Raw genomic sequence first — 13546 nt, 5'->3', positions numbered from 1 at the left:
TTTGACCTTAGCCCTGCAGATTTGGTGGAGTTCTGGCCCCGATTTGCTCTGTCATGTGTACACCCACTGAAAATTTCCCAAGAGGCCAAAATACCAGAAAGTAGGTATTACCAATCATAGAGAGCAACAGAGCTGACCCAGCGCCTGCCAACATCACTCCCTGCTTTTGAAAATAAATGCTCAGAACTAAGATCTGATCAGTCAATGCTGAATTAAAAAACAAGAAGAATTTGGTGTCCTAAAATCCCTGGTGCATATCCCATTCTTTGGCCTTTTCTATCTAAAACAAAAACCCTGTAGATAAGTTTTGTGTTGTGAGGATAGACACAACCTGGCTTCAGACTCAGCCGCTCCAGGGGCAGCTTGCTTATACTTTTGCAAGGCTGTCGAGAAGCTGATGGGCACCAGGGGGAGCAGGAGACCCATCTTTATCCCAGCAGAGCCTGGAGGGAGAACCTGGGCTGCTCCCTCCTCCTGGGTTTGTCCATTGTTCTTTGCCACAAGCTGCTTTGGCCAACTTTCAGACTCCTTGATGGCCTCATCAGGATAACAGGGACTGCTTAAATCCAGAGAGAGGTCTGACTGGTTCAGTTCATGTTTTTAAACCAAGCCACAAGTGACAGGCTACTGACAGCTGATGGACTATTTTTCTTTGGATTTTCAGTGATTGCTTTAGTGATTACAAAATACATACTCACCTTTTTAGAGTCTATTTAGGATTAGTGTTTTACCACGTCAAGTGGAACGTAGAAGTATTGTCACCACATAGGTCCCTCACCCTCCCCACTTATAAATTGCAGCCTTTATGAATTACACCTACAAAACTGGTAATTCCATCACTGTTAAAGCTTTGGCTTACGAACATTATAAGTCTTAAAAACTTACAGAGATGAAATTAGTCTATTTTATTTACCTAGCTACTAGCATTTCTGTGCTTTCCCATACCCCTACTGCCCCCATTTATCAACAAGGGGACAGCCCCAGAAGTGGGACTGGCCTGGAGACAGGATTGGGAGACAAAAGGAAAAAAAGATGATTTTCTTCTTTCACTTCAGGCTCTTCTTCCTTCACTTTGTACTAAAGAGGGCTTCCCTTGACCTCTTTCTGATAGCTAGTTCTAGGATTTGTGCTGCCTGAGTCCTGGGAAAGAAACTCCCCTCTGGATCATTTGTGCTTCTAGGTCTGGTATCCTACCCCCGTATGCTTTGCTGCCTTTTACTTCCAGAGCCCTCAGGTAGCTGCTTCACACATACTGTCCCAGGGTTTTAGTTGTATTCAATGAGAAAGAAAGAGTGTGCTGACTCTGTCTCAACCAGAACCAGAATTGGTGTTACAACGGTGTTTCTTAAACTGCTAGTGTTGATGATTTTCCCAGTGACCCTTGATATCCCCTCCCTGCCCATAACTTGTTAAAGGAGCTAGGGAGCCAGTGTGCTCTCTTGATGCTCAGCAGTTCCTGTCTCCCTCCAGATACTCCAGGGCTCCAGGTCTGTTCTGAGCTCTTTCTCCTGATGTGTGCTTGGCCTTTCCAGTAGATGTGAGGTTCTGAGGGCTGCTGTTCCTAACTACCCATAGCAGGCCTGGACTGCAGTAATTCAAAAACCACCAAGGGCTACCATTTGCTTTCCATTGGTTGTCACCTTCTATCTTGTTCTGCAGCATATCATGGTCTTTTTAAAAAGTAGAACTGAGAAAACACCTGCCAGTCACACACTTCTGGAGTGTCAAAAGCATTCAGGGAGCTGTTATTGTACAGGTAGAGGAACTGTACTCCAAAGAAGACAAGTGACTACCAAGGCTACCCAGGCAGTCAGTGGCCAATCTGGGCTAGCTCTCACTGCTTGCCTTCTGCACAGCCCTCACAACATGCAACTCCCCCCATTCACATCTCACCAACCACTTCCCTTGCCCACTGCAAGTAGCCCTCCAGCTACTGCGGCCTACTTTATGTTCCTCAGATTCCCCGTGCATGCCCCCATCTCCAAGCCTGTGCACTTGCTGTATCCTCTACTTAGAACACTCTTCCTAGTTGAGAACTTGCTTTCTCTTGGCTTGATTCCTTACTTTACTTGATTCCTTACTTTATCCATTCAGGTCTTTTCACATATTACCTTATCCTGGCTGCTCCAGGTAAAGTAGCATCACCCCATCATTAACATACTTTGCTCAGCCTCTCTTTTTATTTCATATCACTTATTCCTTCCAGATCTTCTAATACTTATTTGTTTGATGTTTTATTATCTGTCTTCCCTACAGATAATTAATTACAATGTAAATCCCATCCATCTTTTTTATTTACCCCTGAATCTCTAAAAGGGTCAAGTACTTGGTAGAAACTAGTAAAACATTTGCTGAGTGAATGTATGAATGTATATTGGTTAGATGTTACCACAAAATTCTGTGTAAGAAACAACTGCATAATCTCAGCAGCATTTGGTAATAATAATTTATTTAGCTCAAACATCTAGGGGTTAATTGGAGATTGGTTGAGCTAGGCCAGGCTTGGCTGTAATGGTTCAGCTTTGTTTCATGTGCCCCTCTTCCTCCTGGGATCAACTAGCTGGCATGGATTTGTTCTTGTGGAGATGGCATATGTGAGCAGAGCAAGCTTAACTACACGCATGCTCTCCAAGCCTCTGCCCACACCTCAGCTGTTGGCATCTCATCAGCCAAAGCCCAGAGCCAGGCAGATACAGGAGGGTTGAGGACACGCACCCTGATCGTTTGAGGACACAGAAAAATCACAGATCATAGGGTGTGAATTACAATCCCATCACTGAGATTATGTGAAGAGCAATAAGCCTGTCTCCCACAGAACTAAAACTCTGCTTTTTAAAATGTTTTTAAAAGTTTGTTCTGATTAGTTATACATGACAGTAGAATGCATTTGACACATCATACATAAATGGAGTGTAACTTCTCATTCTTCTGGTTGTACATGAAGTAGAGTTACACAAGTCTTGTAATCATATATGCACATGGGGTAATAATGTCTGTTCATTCTACTATTATTTCGACTCCTATACCCCTCCCTTCCCTTCACTCCCCTCTGTCTAATCCAAAGTACCACTATTCCCCCCGTCTTATTGTGAATTAGCATCCACATATCAGAGAAAACATTTGGCCTTTGGTTCTTTAAGATTGGTTAATTTCACTTAGAATAATATTCTTCAGTTCCATTTATTTACTGGCAAATGCCATAATTTCATTCTTATTTAAGACTGAGTAATATTCCATTGGTCTGTGTGTGTGTGTGTGTGTGTGTGTATGTGTGTATGTATGTATATATATATATCTCACAAAATCTTTGACCATTCATCTGTTGAAGGGCACCTAGGTTGGTTTCATAGGTTAGCTATTGTGAATTGAGCTGCTGTAAACATTGATGTGGCTATGTCATTGTAGAATGCTGATTTTAAATCCTTTGGGTATAAACCTAGGAGTGGTATAACTAGGTCAAATGGTGTTTCCATTCCAAGTTTTTGGAGGAATCTCCATACTGCTTTCTAGAGTGGTCCCACCAATTTGTAGTCCCACCAGCAATGTATGAGTGTGCCTTTTTCCCCACATCCTTGCCAAAATTTATTGTTGCTTGTATTCTTGATGATTGCCATTCTGACTGGAGTGAGATGGAATCTCAGTGTAGTAAAAGTCTGCTTTCTGATCTTACAATTTTCCTAGAACAGCTGAGGAAAGACTGAATCTAAGTGGCTGCATTTCCTAGGGTTCCTTGGCATGTGGTGACTCTCCGGGACCTCTACCCTTTGTGACCATTCATTCCCAGTACTTTGGCTTTTAAACCCTGGTGCTGTTGGAGGTGTGGCATGAGTCTGATGTGCAGACCTGTGTTTTTAATTGACCTCACCATTTCTTTCATTTTAGGGAGTGCCGGTATGGCTGGAGATGTAGTCGCAACCAAAATTGTGGAACTCTCCAAAAAGAATCGGGCATTGATGGCAGAGTCAGAGGGTGGGAAAATGAAAATGAAGCAGCTGACCAATCGGATCCAGGAGCTGGAGCGGGAAGTGAGGGGCCTAAGTCATTTTTCCTTGGGGGTGGGGGGGGTAACACTCCTAGCGCCCTGGTCCAGAGAGAGAGCCATTAGATGCTTTGGGTTCTTCTGAAGGGCTTGAAATTGCAGTGAGTTCCTCAGTCTTTGTCACATCCAGAGAGGGAAAGCAAGGGGACACAGGCCATTGAGAAGCAGCCTGGCAGAGTGGCTAAGGGTACACAACTGGAGCCGGACTACCAGGGTGTGGCTCTCAACTCCAGCACTGATAGATCTGTGACTGTGAGCAAGTCATAAGCTCTCAGTGTCTCAGCATCCTCCATCTGTCACATGGTAGCAATAATTGTACCCACTCTAAGGCTTTATGAGGATTAAATGATTTAACATTATAAAGTGCTTAGAACACTGCCTGGCACCTAGTAAGCACTAGATAAACATTTGCTAAATAAATTCACAGAGATCCTTGCTCATCAGAAGCCAGAGCCAGAGACCTTCCATCAGTAGATCTCGCTGATGTCCCTCTTCCTTTTTGCAGCCTCCTGCCCTCCCACAGATGATCCCACAGATGGTCAATCAAAGGCACAGCCCAAATGGCTCAGGGTCCCTTATGATTTAGAATGGATCCAGAGGCTAGAGGGACACCTCACAGCTTCTCCCAGTGTAACATGGGAAGCTGAAGCTGCCAGAGGTTGAGAGGCCTTCTCAGGCCACACCAGATGTGGTAGTATTAGGCTATATTCCATTCCAGACCCTTCCAGAATCCATGTCAGTCATCACACTTGGCCTTGAATAAGAGCTCCTTTTTTCTATGATGTATTTTTTGAGAACCATGTAAGGTCTCTGTTGGGCCCTGGGGGAGACTGTAGGGAAGGATGATTCCTGGCCTCCTGGAAGACAGACCAATACAGATTTGGGCATGACTATGAATAAACCAAGGCAGAGAGGTAAAGGAGAGCAACATGTTGAGTAATGGCCATGGCAAGGAGATGATGAGGACCTGGACGGGAGCTGCTTAAAGAGATCATGGAGGGAGTAGGTACATACATACAAGACTCAGAGAGGTAGGTGGGGAATGGCCTCCAGGCAGAGGGCTCAGTAGGCACAAAGGCCCGGAGCAAAATGAAGGCCTGAATATGGTCAAGAGCAGACACAAGATGAGGTCAGAGAGGTTGGAGAGTGGGTCATGCCTCACAGTGTCAGATAGGGTATGGTCTTTGTGCAAAGAACAATAAAGAAATAATTAAAGGTTCAGTTGTCTGGATGTCTGCAGCAGTCTTGCCATGAGGCCATGAGCCAATGTGGCAGCATCTCTGTGTCTCTACTTCTGTTGTCTCATCTGTAACCTGAAGTCCATAATTCCTTTATTCTCCACTCCTTGGCTCTGGATAGAATTCCTGGAGACAGATTATGACTATAGCATTATTATTTATTAAGTTATTAGCCTTAAACTTTTCTTACCATTCAATTGAGGAGTGGGGGAGGCAATCAATTAAACCCTCTCCCATCACAGAGCAGTTAGTAAAGGAGAATTCTTCCATTAATGATCCTAAAGTGAACTAAAAGGACAAACCTCTAAGACAGGTAACCACACACTCAGAGCACTTCAGCTGAGCTGTGCAATTGTGGAGCAGAATTAAACATTAAGTGCATGCTTTGCTTTTTCAGCTGCAGACAGCCCTGTCCAGGCTGCCAGCCAAGGGGTCCACCGATGCAGGAGCCAAGCCACAGAGGGCCCAGCTGGGAGACAAAGCCTTGGTATGGATTCTCTTCTGTACAGGGGAGTGCATGAGGTAGTGCTATCAGCCAGGGCCTCCCCTCCTCCACCAGAGCCAGGGCCTAGGTGCCTCTGCCAGGGCCCACCCACACACACCTGTTGCTGAGACAGGGGCTCATTGTCTACCACTGCAGCCTCCTCAGAGCTGCTATCAGGAAGGTTAGGCAGCCTATGGCCTGAGGCCAGGATGCCCTGGCTACACCCCAGGGTGGATCTAGCTCTGATTCATTCTCCAGAGAGGGCAGGTGGGAGGGACCTCAGGCCCCTGGAATCCTAGAACCTCAGCACCAGAAGGGTAGGCCTGGACCAACTGGCCTCTGCTACAGTCCAATCATCACCTTTATAGCTCCTCACTAGGGAGATCCAACTCTACCTTGCCCCAGGGACAGGGAATTCACCCCTGCCCAATGGGTTCCTGTTCTTTATGGGCAATCATACTATGAAGAGTCTTGCTTTTTGCAGAGCTCCAAATCTACAGAATAAGAGTAAATTTGGGGAATAGGGGCTTGTTCCCCAGATCCTATTTTTACTAAACCAGCACACAGTCCATGAAAGCCAGGAGGTGTAGGAATTGTAACTTTATGAAAGGAAGGCAATCCAGTGGGTTGCCAGAGGCAGGTAGCCCAAGCCAGACTAGAAACAGCATCAGTCTCAAGAACATCCCAGGAGGAGCTGGATTTGTGGTGCATGCCTGTAATCCCTGCTACTTGGAAGGCTGAGGCAGAAAAGAACGTAAGTTCAAGGCTAGCCTCTGCAACTTAGTGAGACCCTCAGCCACTTAGCAAGACCCTACCTCAAATATAAAATATAAAGAACTGGGGATGTAGCTCAGTGGTAAAACACCCATGGGTTCAATCCTCTGTGCCAAAAACAAAAACATAATATCCTGGGAGGACTCACCAGGGTTTTCTTGGGAAACCAGGTCAATTGGTGACAGGGAGCTGAGCCCAGAACTCCTAGTTTGGTGCTCCCTTTCCTGCCCCGTGTGCCGTGTTGCAGGATTAGTCCACCTCAGTCCTGTCTTGAGGACTCAGTCTCCCAGTGTGGAGTGTGTGTGTCCCCTTAAGTCTAGCCTTGTGTAAACTTGTCTCATTGCTGGGGAGGCGGAAGTGAGACTCTGCCCTTGGCAGGGACTGGACTGAGTGTTCTTCTAGGCCTTTCCTGGCTCTGAGGGATGCTGCTAATTTGCCCCTGGTTTATCCAGAACATCAAGCACCTCCATGTTCCCCGGAGAGCAGCCCTAAAAGAGAAACTGTTTGTTCAGTCACCTGTTGAGCCTGTTGGGATTTTCTGAGCCCTGTAACATAGGAATCAAAACAGGACCTCTGTCCCCAGAGGCATCCAAGAGGGACAGAAATAGCCATGTGAAAGAAGGACGCAGACAGGGCCTTCAGAGAAAGCCCCAGGTCACTATGTTCACAAAGGGAGTATACCCTTCAGGAAAATCAGCTAGAAGAGAGATGGGGGCATCCTTGAACTTGGCTTTTCTGGTGAACAGGAAGGGCCTTCCAGGAGCACAGTGCAAGCCAGGGCCAAGGCTAGGAAGCACTCAGCCTTCCCATTCAATTTGCTTACCTGGATGCCAGCTGGATAGCATTTGGGCTACAGCCCAGAGCCCACAGCAGGGAAAAGGAATGTGAGCCAAAAAGAGCTGGGGTGGGATCACCCATGGAGGGGGTCCTCAGAAAGTAGTGGAGCAGGAGTTTCTACTCAGTTCTGTGGCCTTGGGCAGCCTGGGGAGCTTCTGACAGAAGAGCATGTGCGGGGCTGCAAGCTTCAGTTCATCCATACCACATGTTTTCCCTGGCATCTTATGATCGGAGTGAGAATAAGAGCAATGCTCCCCCTCATCACTCTGTGGGGTGGCCCAGGCTGCCACATTCTGGCCTCGCCTCTAAAGTACATTCCAGAGTGGAGCTGAGGCCCGGTGCTCTGCATGGGGCTGCGTGAGGCTGAGGCATGAGCACTGTTGGCATTGCTCTCCTGGACTGCATTCCAGTTATTCCCTCAAAGGAAACAGCCCAGGATGGCTGCAGATGTGCCTATACCAGGTCCCCCCTAAAGCCTGTAGAATTTCACTCTGGGTAGAAAGAGGTCCAAAATGGCTGCAAGGTAGGCCGGACCCAGCTGCCCAAAAGGACTAGGCCCTGGCCCAGCCCTTTCCAGAGTATCATTTGGCCTCAGTCCACTTTGCCAACTGGCTGCCAGAGCTGATAAAGGGCCCCTGGCATTGCCCTCTGTCAGAACCTGGCCTAGATAGTGCCCTTTACTAGAGTTATCCCATCAACTGTTGCAGGTACTTTACAGGTGAGGACAGGAGGCTGAGAGGGCACCATTAACCAGGATCTAGAGCCAGATTCAACCTGGATGCTAGTTTCATGCTCTGACCAGAGAGATGCTGCAGGGTCATAACAGCCCCAGGAGAAGCCCATGTACTCCCTCAGCTCTCAGCATCAGGGCTGCCAGGACCACTGGGACTCATGGCATGAAGATCTGACAGGGAGAAGTAGGTGTTGCTTTCCAGCTCAGGACAGATTCAAAGCCACACATTTAACAGGCAAGAAGATAGGCACCCAATAGCAATGAGGGGATGGCAGGCAGCCAGACATGCAGGAGGATATGAAAAAAATGTCTTTTTTTACAAAAGGATATACTTGTATTTCACATAAGTTTCCAGTTCATAAATTTTGTCCACACTGGTTATTCGTTTTAGCCCCATGATGGTGCTGGGAGGAAGCAGGACACCCATTCCATAGATGAGGAAAAAATACCATCAGGGTTTCTAGACCATGTGTCCAAATAATTTCTTTGACTGCTGGTTTTCAGTTGAACTATTCAGAGCCTCTGGGGTCCATGGAACTTCCCATACTGTCTTTCATAATGGCACCCACAGGAGATTTTGTTTGTGCCTACTGAAGAAGATTTAGAATGTCGCTGTACCCTCACCCTGCTTCCCAGAAGTCCAGCACTCTGAGTCTGTTGGAGCAGGAGCAGAGGGACCCAGCATCATTGCTTGGTGATGCTCAGTCCACTAACAAACATTACTGCTGCCAGCAACAGCGACAGCAGCAACTGCGTAAATTGGGAAGATCAACCAGGACAGGGTCCATTCCAGGGTTCTATTCCTACTTATGTCACCCCCAACCAGCTGTGTGCCCGAGGGCAAGTTACTTCCCTTCTCTGGATTTTATTTTCATCATTGATGGAAGGAGTTTGAATGGGCTGATCTTGGAGGCTTCCTTAGTGTATATAGAAGACAGAGAGGTAGTCAGCTCATTGGAGAAAAAGCTGTAGCCAAACATTGCATCAAGCATTATTTTTTTAATATTTGATTTTTTAGTTATAGTTGGACAAAATACCTTTATTTTATTTATTTATTTTTATGTGGTGCTGAGAATCGAACCCAGGGCCTTGCATGTGCTAGGCGAGTGCTCTACCACTGAGCAATAACCCCAGCCCCAAGCATTATTTTTTTAAAAAAGGAAAAAGACATCATTAAGAGGTCCAACAGTCAGTTTAGTTTCCATGGTTGCTGCAGCTTTTTAAGTCTCAGAGATGGAGTGTTTAGGGGGGAAACTGGTCCTTTTCTCTGTTCAGTGAGCACACTGCCCTCAAGGGAGCCCAAAGCCCCTCATCTGTCAGAGACAAGGCCCAGATTGATCAGTGTGATTCTGGGAGAGGGAGACCCTGAATTAGGAAGGTCATGGCCCTCCTGCAAAGTTGGAGTGGCCTTCTGTGAATGAACAAGTTCCCTCCCTCTTCTAAGGGCAGATAAACTAGCTGTGATGCCATCTCTGAGCACAGTAGAGAGAGTCCATGCTAGGAAGCACCAAGCACCTAGCACCCAGCACAGTGCCCGGTGCAGACTTGGATAAATAGGGGCTGATTGCTATTACAATTCAGGCAACAAGTGACTGCTTTCTCCCTGTTCTTGCCAACCAGCCGGAGACCCCAGAGGTGAAGGCCCTGAAGGACAGGCTGACAACCATGAACCTGAAGATGAGTGATCTGCGCAACCAGGTTCAGTCCATGAAGCAGGAGCTCCGGATGACCCAGAAGGTCTTTCAGAACTTGGGTTCAGCTTGGGACTTGTTGAGGGCTGGGGCTGGCCTTGGGAAGAGCACAGCTGGCACACAGCTTCCATCGTCCAGGAGCAGGGAGTGCCCTGCCAGTGAGCATCCTGCTTGCTCTGGGTCAGGTTCCACATCCAGTAACTTCCTTTCAGGGCTCCTTGGTATAGTCCCATCTGATGGGCAAGGTCACCAGCTGCCTTAGGGTTATTCCTTTGTGGTGCCTGCCTAGCTCTGGACTAAGGGAGGATACCCCTTCCACCCAGGGGGATTCCTTTAAGCCTTCCCTACATTCCCTGTGCCCTAATAGATCCTGGGTCTCCACTTAATAAGCCACCATTGACTCAAAATTCTGCCAAGATCTTCCCCCTGCCCCCTGCTATCTGTAGTATCAGAAAATGAACAGGAGGTTTGTGCATTAAAGGGCCCTTTCAAAGGAAAGCACTCAGACATGGGGCACAGGCCCTGGAGGCCCAGCTGGTTCGTTGTTTATTTTTATTTATGTAGTGAATTCTCTGGCATTTGTCTTCCCTGCTGGAACCTCTCAGACCAGCCAAGATTTCCAAAACAACATTCTATTGTGGAAACAAGCACCAAGGACTTGGTAACTTGGTGCACCGAAAGGGATTTCCTGTTGGGCTTCAGAGAGCTCAGGTCACAAGCTGGAGTGTCCTGCTTCCGCCTCAGACCCTGAGGTGGAGCTGAACCACGGCACTTCAGTAGCCACAGAGTTGTGCCCTTCTTGAAGCACAGCATCCTCAAGCGCCACTCCAGCACTCCTCCTTGCTACACTCAGATGGCCACTGGTCTGTGGCTTTTCGCAAAGGTCAAGACCCTGAGGCCGTGTACTTCCCGTATCCATCCAGACTTCTCTCAGGTCTAGTTGATAAGTGAATGGGTTAAGGAAGCAGGTGTTGGTCAGCTCTGTGGTCCACTCATTACACAATGTGCCATGAGCAAGGGGACCTACCTGGCCATTGCTAGCAGTTCCTGGCAATGGCTCCTCTAAGCATCATGAAGAAACTCTGGCAATGATGGATCTGCTACTTTCCCTGGAGAGCTGAGCCAGGAAAGTGGCAAACCAGCCTTTAGGGCTACGCCCTGAGGTGGGAGGGGGGCGTGTCGTGCAGGCTGCCCCCAGGAGTCCCACACACCAGCACCGCTTCCGAAGACACAGTTGTGTCAGGGCCTGCTGGAGCCCTGTCTCCTGCCGCTCTGAACACGCTACCTCATTGCAGGTTTTGTCCAGTGAGGTTGGGGAAGACGTGAACATTCAGCAGCTCCTGTCCTCTCCAGGGACCTGGAGGGGAAGGGCTCAACAAATTCTCGTTCTTCAGAGCAAGGTGAGTGTGTCATCACTCTGCTCCTGGCCCAGAACAGAGGGTTTAAAAGGCCCAGAGACCTGTGCTAGAGACATGAGCACTCAGAGCTCCAAAGGCCTACGTCCTACAGAGCGTACTCTCAGGCCGGTGTTTATGTTCTCCACCCAGCCTGATTTTAATTTGTTATTTAATGAACAAGCACTTACATAACACCACATGCCAGGCACTGGCACTTAATGAATGCCAATGCCTTTGGTTTGACTTCTTTTTCTCCAGGCATATTTTTTCCTGGTTCACATAAGATTGCGTGACTGTTGTAATTGTAGGCTTTTTCCAGTTTCATCCAGATGCTTGTTGTCTTTTGAAAGTTTTCATTACCCAATAAAAACTTTGCCTTGTCTCCCTCTTTGTTTTCTAAATATTTTGGAGCAGACCAAAGGAGGCTGAAAACAGGGGCTCCGGAGTCCAGCTGCTTGGATTCCAGCCCTGATTCTCCACTCACTGGCTGGGTGACCTCAAGCAAATTCCTTCCTTTGTGTGCCTCAGTTCCTCATCTGTGTAATGGGGATAACTGCACCTACCCCCAGGGTTGCCAGGAGGAATGAATGAGTCATTGTGTACAGAGTGCTAGGCATAGTCCCTGGCCCAGAGAAAGGCCTGGACAAAGATTAGCAGCACTGATTTTTTTCTTTTTACCCTTAAACTGAAAAACACATGAGCACATCACTTTCATTCCCAGCAACATCAGGGTCGTGACTAGTGGCTTTTATTCTCAGGGTCTACTTGAAGCCAACATGAAGGTGAAGAAAAAAAAAGAAAGAAAAGAAAAGAAAGAAAGAAAAGAAAAAAACAAAACCTCTAGTTGCTGATCAGTGCAAGGCCTTGGGATCCAAGAGATCTGAGTTTGAATCTAGCCTCTCACTGTTCTATTAGTCTGTAACCTCAGGCAAATCTCTTCTTTTCTGGGTCTTATTTTCCCATCTGCAAAGTAGAGATCATAATACTGCCCTTGTAGGGTGTCATACGGTTAAATGAAATAATATTTGGCTGGGCGTGGTATTGCATGCCTATAATCCCAGCGGCTCAGGAGGCTGAGGCAGGAGGATCATGAGTTCAAAGCCAGTCTCAGTAATTTATCAAGGCACTTAGCAACTCAGCCAGACCCTGTCTCTAAATAAAATATTTTAAAAGGGCTGGGAATGTGGCTCAGTGGTTAAGCACCCCTGGGTTCAATTCTCAGTACCAATAATGATAATAAAAATAATATTTGTAAAGCATTGGGTGTAGTGCCTGCCACAGTCAGCACTCAAGTAGTATATTAAATAATTTCAGCTAACACTGTGCTCTTTAAGGTTTAACTGGAGCTACCATACAGTGCCACAGGAGGGCACTAATTTGTGCTTTCAAAGCAATGCTCCTGCCCTTTACCAGTGATCCTATTGAATCTTGCCTCCTCTCCTGGCTCGAGTTCACCAACTTCCTTCCATCATTTGGTTGCGTTGACATGGAAACCAGTATAAGAAGGACCCTGGGAATTCTCTGATTAAATTCCAGTGTGATAAAGGTGTTGTTCTGTGGGATGACATCTACCTGCAACCTGTGAGAGCCCATGTGTGCTGAGCTCTGTGCTGAGTGCTTCACCGGGGCCATCTTGGGGTTTCTCTACATTGCCTAATCTTAAAAGTCACCCATAGCCTTGGTTTAAGATGCAGATTCCCATACCCTTGCCCTGGAAATCTGATGTAGAGAAGTTAAGGTGTGCATAAATCACACAGCCAGTGAGGATTTGAGCCAGGTTCTTCACTTCCAAACCCCGCCCTCCTTCTGCTGTTTCTCCTGCCTATGGCCCACCATCTCCCAAGAACGTTCCCCCTCCACACTGTCTGTTAGAGTTCTTCCTGGTACTGAGGCTTGCCTTCCTATCCCTCCAGGTTGCTGGGGCCATACATCTGCTTCTTGCCCTCAAACAGCCCCTCAGAAGTGGGGTGATTTTCTCACCTTGAAGTGTGTCTTTTCTAAGCTAAACCTCTTGAGTGTCTTCCTGCTTTGCTCAAAATACCAACTCAGATCTTTCCACTCCAGGCCCCCTTGTCTGGGGCTCCCACAGCCATCTGGAACAGTGGTTCCGTCTTCAGGATCCATGGCACCTCAGAGTGCTGGTCTGACTGCAGACACATGGTAGAACAAGTTTTCCCACCCTCAGGTTCGAGAGCTTGAGAAGCAGCTGGGACAGACCTGGAGTAGGTCTGCAGGAACAGCCAATGATGAGCTCCCTATCTACCCAGACCCAAAGAAGCTGTCGGCACAGGAGAAAAACCTACTGAGGATCCGCAGCCTGGAAAGGGAAAAACAGGAAGGCTGGGAGGTAATG

The 13546-nt window shown here is 47.4% G+C and overlaps 1 protein-coding gene across 1 annotated transcript in view; it reads left to right on the top strand.

The window, feature by feature from the left end:
• The window catches only part of Ccdc13 (coiled-coil domain containing 13), a 51566-nt gene that overhangs the window by 16875 nt on the left and 21145 nt on the right, over positions 1 to 13546 (top strand). The window contains exons 4-8 of the mRNA XM_027932036.2: positions 3883 to 4025; positions 5675 to 5764; positions 9726 to 9842; positions 11092 to 11196; positions 13379 to 13540. Coding sequence (XP_027787837.2) covers positions 3883 to 4025; positions 5675 to 5764; positions 9726 to 9842; positions 11092 to 11196; positions 13379 to 13540 — 617 coding nt within the window. The remainder of the gene's footprint in view (positions 1 to 3882; positions 4026 to 5674; positions 5765 to 9725; positions 9843 to 11091; positions 11197 to 13378; positions 13541 to 13546) is intronic.

This window comes from Marmota flaviventris, chromosome 1 (genome assembly GCF_047511675.1).
Source record: "Marmota flaviventris isolate mMarFla1 chromosome 1, mMarFla1.hap1, whole genome shotgun sequence".
In the NCBI taxonomy this organism is placed as follows: domain Eukaryota; kingdom Metazoa; phylum Chordata; class Mammalia; order Rodentia; family Sciuridae; genus Marmota; species Marmota flaviventris.
The sequence above is the reverse complement of the archived record's forward strand: the minus strand, read 5'-3'. Positions and strand labels throughout refer to the sequence as shown.